Source organism: Schistosoma haematobium, chromosome 1 (assembly GCF_000699445.3).
Source record: "Schistosoma haematobium chromosome 1, whole genome shotgun sequence".
NCBI lineage: Eukaryota > Metazoa > Platyhelminthes > Trematoda > Strigeidida > Schistosomatidae > Schistosoma > Schistosoma haematobium.
In genome coordinates this window covers 48,650,635-48,660,159 of record NC_067196.1, presented here as the reverse complement: position 1 = coordinate 48,660,159, position 9,525 = coordinate 48,650,635, and the positions used below count along the sequence as shown (strand labels likewise).

The window sequence follows — 9,525 nt, the reverse complement described above, 5'->3', positions numbered from 1 at the left end:
GAATGAAACTGCATCTCAGATATTACCCAAATTAATGACAGAATACCAATCAAATTTAATGTTGATTTTAATTAAGTTAAAACAATCTGACATCAGATTAGGTAACGAATATATATACAAGCGAGATTCTTCACGGATAATTTCCTCTAAATTACTACAGTTAATGAACGATTTATAGACAAGTGGTTTCCCAATATTTCCATGTGTCGCTTTGTGTGTTTCGTCAGGTCATATTTTAGTTCGTGAAAAAAGACCTAGTTTTAGTACTTGTGTTTAAGATTAGCGATAGTCAGTCTGAAATTGATTGAATGACTTAATTCGCTAACAAGTTGTCTCGAACAGAAAGTACCTGTTGCGGAGTATTATGATAAGTGAAACCGTATTTCAAGTCAGAATCACAACATTTACAATTACACATTACAACCAACTAAATACATATTAGGCATTTGCTATTCAGTGAAAGCAATAAACTTTCATGTTTCTATAAAAATACATATTTATTGATGAGATTTAATATCATAGATTTATCTGATAGTCTATGGGACTTGTTCTAAGTAAAAAAAAAAATAAATAGGGGAAATATGAATGAATCATCATTCCATTATATTTTCACTGGAACTACTGAAATTCAGACAGGAAATAATTTTAACTGATGAAATCGGTAATGTGTTTCCACCTGTTACTTTCATGAAATGACTTTTCGAAAGGACAGAAATCGGTGATTCTTAAGTGAAAAGAGCAAAACCATAGAACAGAAGTTTACATTAAATGCGATTATGCCGTATTTTTCAAGTAGTTTGTAATACTTCTCACTCGAATATCAACTAAGAATCAAGCAAATCTAATCTCTGAATTTTCGATAGAAAAGTCTACAAATGTGCGAGCGATTTCTACTTGTCTTAAACAAAGAATATCTGTGGTGTGTTGTTAAGTATCGAAATGGTAAACGATTTCCGTTCGATGCCATATTGTAAAAACCAAATTGTTCTGTAAAATTAGTATATTATAATTGCTCATTCTCATTCTCATTCCCACTCTATAAACAAGTTATTACAGACTCTATATGCTTGCGAACAAACGTTTTGTTGCGTAATTATCTCTCAACACAAACTACCATATTCAGATGAATATCAATTTGTGACTACACCTCAATCACATTTGATTTAATTAGTGTTCACTTGTTTATCATTTGCACAAGTGTATAATTATCATCCCGTTCAAATCAATTAAATTATCTATGGGGAATAATAAGAATGATGAAATTATTATGATTATTATCGAAAAACCGAACGTATAATTATTGAAAGTTTATTATCGCACAGGTGAGTCATTTCGGAGTTATTTAATCTAGTAATTATTATCAATAATTCCTTTCCATCGAGAGATTATCTCAGAATGAAATAAGTGAAATGAAACAAGCTGAGTAGACCGCTACTGTTGGAGACAAATAGACTCGATGCTATGGCATATGATGAATGTTGATCAAGTTGTGGGGCACATTAATATGGTGTATAGTTATTACTCATTATAAAATGATAGATAACTCACCAGTCAAACAACTTCATTGAAATATGGTGATCAAACGATGAATGTACATGAAATAGACTGAATAAAGCGAGTCGATGAGAGGAATGTGTTTGAGAAGTTCGAAGGATTTTCACAATAAATAGACTAAGTGATGAAGAGCAAACTCTTAGTTTTATAGGATCTATTTCTCACTATTCAACTAACTTTTTATTCAATCCACATTCAGTTTAATAGTCGACAATGATGCGAAAGGAAGAATGCTTTCGTTTGATTTCCCATTTACAGTCATCCTAGTTCATGGGAAATATGTGTTTTCACCATCCAACAAGTATTTTCACTCAATCAATAAAATATTTTCAGTTAATCAAAATGTTACACTGGAAAGAGAACACTTGTAATAAACTTTTCATGTGTCATGTGTGCATTCCATTATTCACCAGAGCACAATTAACCACTTGTTACCTACAACGAGCTGAATGTTTCTCCTACCAAACTTTAAGCTTCACTACTTTCGTAAACATCATGGAACACATCGATTTACTTAACAGAGATTTTATTTCATGTTCACATTTACGGTTGAATGGCTAAACATGTCTTATTTAAATGATGCACTTTTCCATCACAGTGCCACTTTCATGTAGTGTTCTTATTGTTAATATTTTATACAAATGTGTGAAAATCACTTGAATGATATTACACTACAATTCATTCCACTTATCAAATAGACATTGAATATTTCACTAATCACTTCATGAGTCAATAACTCGAGTCAATTTCAAAACAAATTATATTGCCAAATTTAATTACCAGAGAATTTCACAATATTGCTGAATATTGCTAGCATACGTGGAACAACGTGAATCAGATGATCAATTCATCAATAATCATTTGTGCTCAGTCCTCTCTAGCTTCTCAGGTTTCAGTCTCAGCATCATTTGTTAAAATGCCGTGTTTTGAAAAGTTGCATTAGTAGCTGAACGTGAATAGTGAGATGTTCATTTTCTGAGATTGTCGAAATCACTGAGACATAAATCATGTTGATTGTCTGCACCTAAACTTGTGTGATGGCTTTTGTTTTGATCAGTTGCGATGATACATGACAGAAACAAACCGCCTAATATAATGAATGCGGTCGGGTTAACTTGTACCAGCCAATATCCATTGGGTGACCAGACATGTAAAAATGTATATCATGGTTCCGAAACCGGGATCAGATTATGGTCATCAACTTTGTTGCATTCGTCTGCAGGATAAACATACACTTTCGAAACCTATCTTCTCTTTATACGAACTTGTGTGTTAGAAACGAATATCGTACGTGTGTTGTTTTAGGTAATCAACTAGCCGAATATTATCTTATTAACATAATGTTCGTGAGACATTTCTGCTTTCGTTCAATTGCATCTGATAGACGAATGCAAATTTGCACTAGAACACCAAGTGCAATATTTGTGTATGATTTTCCCATCCTCTCATAAACAGTCTGATCTAAAATTGTTTATGTTATTCTTCCATTTGTTCTATTCATTTGTTTATGATGTGGAGTGATGTTTGATCCAGAATTTGTCTTGTGTAAATCAACTTTGTGTTAAACCGTAATTGTGCTTTCCACCCTCCCTCTCACTTTATTCAACAAATCAGTGTGTATGTGTGCGTGTGTGTGGGTAGGGGTAATGCACACACAATATTCTGTCTATAGAGGAAATTGTAAATTTTTGACATGAAATAAACATAACTTGATGTTCAAGTTGATAAAGTATACACTAGTACACTAGTACTTAACAAATGGAATTGGAATATTCAATTAGTATTGTATGCACAATATGCACGCGTCTGATCTGATTCATCAATGAATTCACGTGTTAGTATTTGTATACGTTATTAGTCATATGTGGATTGGAAAAGTATTGGAGTGTAGCAGACTGTTTCTTGTTAGGATCAATAGTTTGAATCAGTGGGAGTTAGGTATCAGATTAGGTCTATGTGTAGGATAGTTCTTTGTTTGACTATGCATTCACTAAAATAAATGTGCTTGCACCCAGTGAATTAATTTGATCTATGAGAATGGTGTATATGAATTTGTGTATATTAGAAAAACACTAGAAAAGGACTTATGCATATGTAAATTTTTACCTTATCAATCTTTGTTCTGTAGTACTTACACATATTTATTCAAACATATTCTTTTTAAAGTATAATGTTATAATCATCATGATTAAGTCTTTACATTTTGTAATGAAATACCGAATCTCTATAACGAACCATTATTAACATTGATTGATTCACTAGGTTATAAATGATCTCTAAGATTTGTCCACCAAGTAATTACCTTTTTACACTTTTTTTGTGCTTCGTTAAATACTACTACATATGTAGCTCGTAGCTTTAATGAATAAAAATTTATCTTAAATATGTTTTTTTTGTGTTGGCATTTCCTGGAAAATTAGTTTAATTTTCTGTTGTTACAGTATATATCCTTCGTACTCTTTCGCTCTACAGGAATTCTCAAATTGCCGAATCACATTTATGAACACTTTAATAAATGATTCATAATGATTCCTAACCTCTAGATCACTGAGACGGCCGTTACGCAACGGTGTTAATGTCTGACTTAAACTAAACCTCGATATTGAGCGAGACCGATAGGTCTAGCTTCAATTGACTCATGATTATAATTATTAAATTAATATAATATCCACGATCTTCCTTCTGAAAATAATCTTAAACCATATATTTTTAGCTTTGCAAAGCCTAAACAGGTCAATTTTTTATTCCATTGATAAATTGTTGTGATCTAGTTGCTTAAATTATGTTAATTTAAAAAAATGGCAATTATAGTGAATCCCGCTTAAATGTGATTTTAGGTAAAAAAAAAAACAATGAAATCTTTTTCCCATGTAAAAACTATGAGATTCATAAACTCATCCATACGCTGGTAACATAATTAAAAATTAGTTTAGTACAATCAAAGCCAAAACTCGTATCAGCCAATACAATTTAAGGAAAGAAACTTGTGCCAATTAAGTCGATTTCTATTGGTTGTTTTTTTAAACACCTGGTATGTAGGTACAGGCAATGCTTTATAAGCGATGAATCAGAAAAAAATCTGAATTTAATTTCATTCACTGGAATATATACCAAATTAATTTCACTTAGGACGTTTATTGGAATAATGCAAAGAAATAAAAAACAAAATAATCGTGGACCCTTAAGGGCAATTTCTATCGTTTTACCAAATGTTAACAATATTACTTCGACTTTACCAATGAAACGGACAATTATAACCAGTACAGATTGTGAAGATAAGCCACGGTAAGTTAAACAGTATTTTTTTTCAGAAGCTCCGTTATATAATTATTATTGTTAAGTTTTAACATTTTGACAATATTCAACGTTAACTTAGTAAAGTACATCCATCAAGAAAAGTTATCTATGAGTAGGTTGTACACTGAAATAGATAATGTTAAGGTATTGTAGAGGGTGTTCATTTAAATTACAAGAACTAGGTGACAAGTTTGACAGTCGCTGTTTGGAAATTGGTTCATGCGAATATTTTATAAAACAAGCAATTCAGCAAAAGTTATATCACTACATCTTAAAAGTTTACATTTGTTTTCGTTCAGTAAAATAATCGGAAATGTTTCATAATAAGTGTCTCCAATCCATTTATGATGCAATCATTTTATTATCCTTTTATATATAAATATTTACCATACAACTATAAATATGAATGTACAACTTAAGTAAATGATTTCGTCAAAAAGAAAATTTACTTCGCTAAATTCCCTTTTTTTCCAATGACACAATAGGTCACTTTAATTATCTGAATCTATGGACATTCAAAAGTTTGATGCTTTCATACATCACTCAGTTATAAAGTGGAAATAAGTATAAATATTAGTCAAAATGACATTGACTGATTGAAGGGATCACGAACATAGAAACATCAAAACGTTTTCGTATAATAATAAGAAAAAGGAACTCTGTTCATGAAATCTTTAGTTGATCCCCTCACAAGTAGAAAATTACTCAGTATCGTAGTGAATTAATTTTAAAAACTATGACATACTCTGATACGTACCTTTTCTCTTAAACGAGTTGCTGAATATTGTATTGGAATTCAAAAGGTTTAGACATTTCGGTGCTTGGATTTTAGAACTGCGTACTTTAGCTCGTCCCATGTTCTCAATAAACTATATTAAAAATTCAGTTCTTTCTGATCTTACCATATGCGAATAGGCTAGACGAATTGACACCGTCTGTAATAATTTGAAAGGCTTATCCATACTTGGTTTGACTAGTTCGACTCACCATTTATCATTAATCTTCACCCATTAGCTCCGTTCACCATCCAAATGATCATGTGATATCCATAATGATCGGCTTTGTTCTTGTCATTCTATTTGTCTAAAATGAATAAAATTATTAGACAGGGAGAGACAATCGTCCATTCAAATTTTGACAAATTAAAGTAACTCCACCAAGCATCTCTCTTAGTTTTATTGGAAATATGGATGAGAAAATGAACTGATCTTAAATGTCTTGGGATTTATGGATTATTATAATAGCTATGACCTATATGCATAGTTAAGTGATAGGAGGGTCAGATTGGTATTACGTATTGGTATTTTCATGTGATTACGTAACGTTATCCAAAATTAAGGATATTAATCATAACATTCATGATCCCCTATCCCGATGATTGGGCGAAATGAGTGAGGGGTGTGTCCTTTACCCACATTTTCATAGGCTTTTAACTATTCCTCTGTTATAAAAATAGTATAAAAATGTTCTCACCGATTAGCTTTACGTTCCTTTTCAGTTTGCCAGTTGATCATACATTGTCTACACCATTGTGTCGTGTAGCCACTTCAAGACTGTCTCAAACTAAAACATTTGAAAATTTTACTGAAATATTACCAATGCCTTTACGATCATCATCATGCCGTTATGATAAAGAAAATTTTAGTAATCAGAAATCTGACATACGTCATCATTTCCCTATTCGCAACAGTATCAACAGACTGTCATACGTAGAAACTGATAATGTGAAAGCACCTGATAATAATGTTGATTCTCCGCTTACTACATCGTGTAATATGAATACGAGTTTATCATCTGTGGATTCTATTTTTTCGTTTGGTGGTGCAACACGCAAACGTCAATCAAGCTCTGGTGAAATCGATACAAAAGCTAAGCAGTCACGTTATACTGAAAGCCAAAAGTCTGTGAAGCTGAGAAATGACAAGGATACAATTTGCTTGACAATGGGTGCTGAGGTCAAAGCTCATCCCAGGTACAATCTGAGAAAGAATGCACTTGATGCGGACATCAATGAAGATAATGTACACAATTCTAAGAAGCATTTGGCTCCTATTTGTCCTGTTCCCATGCCAAGCGGCTTCCCCCTTCAGCTTCCAATTCGTTACTCATCTGTTTCACTTCCTTGGGAAATGAAATCCGACACAAGGTTCACTTCATCAAGAACTGTGGAAACACAAACTTCACCTACTCGCAATAATCGTAAGTATTATATAAATCCTAACGATTGTTTGCCAGTCATATGAGACAAGATATATATAATTGTCTTTTTTTAATTTATTTTCAGAGACTTCTGCTTGTGAAAAACCTAGAGGTAGACGGCATACAGGGTACGTTATAACGTTTTGTATATCATAAATCTGAAACGTTCGAACACACATTTTTGTTAGCACGTTTAAAATAGACAGTAAATTATTTAACTAAACAACAAATCAAAGTTGAGTTCTTGAGACAGACAGTTCGTCATCTTCATGAAATGACATTACAAATGTTGGTTCGCTTGAGGTTTATAATTTGTTGCTATACTTGCGCATTATTTTATCAACTAACCTTTATTGTTTGTTTTGTTGCAAATGCTTGTGATTATGAAATCATCCATATTTCAGGTCAAACAGCTTAGTAACACGCACTGAATGTAAACAAAGGATTATAAAATGTTCATAATTCAGGTTATTTATTTTTATCTCATTTTAGATTTATGGTAGACATTTTAAAACTAATCATCAAATTATTTTTTACTTGTTTAATTACAGATTGGGTCTTCGTAATTCTGCTACTGTTCAAGTACTTCAAAATTTAAAACGAAAGTTTAGCCATCTGAGGAGAGCAATCAGCGCTGACAGAATAAACAAAAGTTCTTCCACGCCATCTGACACCAGAGAGTCCAGTAACTGCAATTATACATCCCTTCCAAGGAATCCAGACCAGTCAACTGATCTAAATATACAACAAAACCCTGAAGCTACACCCTACAAACTTACTTGTAAAGTTGTACGTCAAAATCCTGATGGCTCTATTCAGATCTCATTGAGACGTTCATCAATAAATGGGCAATTCGGGTTTTTTATTGCTCGTGACTCTAAAGGTAAATTTTGATAAATTTCACTGATTCTTTTGTCATTTTACTATTACTGTCGTGTTCGTGTCAATTTAGTGCAAACTGTTATCGTTTGCAGCTTTTATATTTTTCTTTTGATTTATAACGAAGACAGTCTGTACATTAGTTTACTTTACTCAACTAATAAACTTAAACGTAATATCAAATTCCTCTCTCATTGTATCTTTTTGTCTTTCAGGTATATATGTGACTCGGTTGGGAAGTGTTCGATGTGCGGCTAAACTTTGGGATGTATTTCATGTTGGTGATAGAATTTTAGAAGTTCAAGGTTTGTCATGCGATAATCTCGATGTAGAAGAAATTCGAAATCTTATACGTGGTTGTGAACTTGTTGAATTTAAAATTAAACCATGCTCTCATACAGATTCAAATTTTTCACGCAAACATTCATTATAATTGAGTCTTTCTTAATTTGTTTTTATTTCATTCAGATGATATACAGTTGTTATTGCCTTTTATTAATTTCATAAACACCTATTTATTGTACAAAGATTTCCAGATTTTTATGTTTTTAAAGTAAGATTGTATAGTTAAATATCTCCTTGTAAACTATTTTGATTCTACTATTATTATTATGATGTTGATGACGATGATGATTTAACTGTACTTAACAGATAGAGTTATAAATATTAAATTTTTTTAATTTCTCATATAAGATAATTTATACATTTTTAATAATACTTTCCTTGTTTCTGTACATAAGAAAATTTATTGAATAACATGATTATTTGTATTTTCCTTATGTCTTTTTTCTACGTTACTCATGTAGTTGATGAAAGGAAATGACATTAATTGTTTGTTTTTACATTACTCACATATTAGTCAGCTGATTACGACCTGCTTCGGTTTGGGTAACCGTGCAGTATCCTAGTGCTCACACAAATCAAATGATTTATGTGGCGCATATCTATTTGGTGCCTTCTTGTACCTATGTTTATGTGTTTAAATAAATAAATAGCTTACAACCTGTAATACATAAGAATCATAATTATAAAATGGGTTATGTTGAAGACATTAGTTTAGCAAGGGTGTAAATAATGTTAATGAACCGAATGTTTTAAATATATACCTTATGTAAAAGAAAATTCTACAACATTGATTGGGGCAATAGTTCAAACAGCCAGAAATAGGTGATTACATAATGAGTAAACGCTGATAGGAATGAAGTGAGCAAAGCTCAGTTAATAAAATGAGATCACTAACCCGGAAGATAATTGAAATAAAAACTTAATGATGTAATAAATACAAGAAAAAGTTTAAGATGCAACGAAGGAATAATTGTCACCAAGGCAAGGAAAGAATAATAATCATATCCTTTTGAACATAAAAATCAGGTTATTAAAGCATGATAGCAACCGCTTTGGCAAACTGGAATATGGCTGCTTACTAAACACCTCGAAATATTGCATGTTATCTACCTGATGTCCTATATCAAAGAGATGTTTGAAAATTGCATTGTTTATACTCGTTCTTTTTCTTGTTCTAAGGCTTTTTGAAACATGCTCAAAATATCTTACATATGCTCTCCTTTCCGTCTGGCCAATGTAGTTGCTTTGGCA

At 31.8% G+C, this 9,525-nt stretch overlaps 1 protein-coding gene across 4 annotated transcripts; it reads left to right on the top strand.

The window, feature by feature from the left end:
- Window positions 1–4,635: 4,635 nt before the first annotated feature.
- Window positions 4,636–8,704, top strand: MS3_00001453 (uncharacterized protein; the record flags this gene model as incomplete). 4 transcript variants are annotated; one of them, XM_035730709.2, is made up of 5 exons in its annotated part: window positions 4,636–4,839; window positions 6,350–7,050; window positions 7,136–7,178; window positions 7,602–7,933; window positions 8,145–8,362. In XM_035730709.2, the coding sequence occupies exons 1-5, from the start codon at window positions 4,793–4,795 to the stop codon at window positions 8,360–8,362; spliced, it is 1,341 nt and encodes a 446-aa protein (XP_035586254.2). In that variant the 5' UTR covers window positions 4,636–4,792. The 4 variants fall into 4 exon arrangements, with proteins under 4 accessions (XP_035586254.2, XP_051074315.1, XP_051074317.1 ...); XM_051208910.1 differs by having other exon boundaries at window positions 6,350–7,178; window positions 8,145–8,704; XM_051208909.1 differs by adding an exon at window positions 4,996–5,106 and having other exon boundaries at window positions 4,636–4,963; window positions 6,350–8,683.
- Window positions 8,705–9,525: the final 821 nt, after the last annotated feature.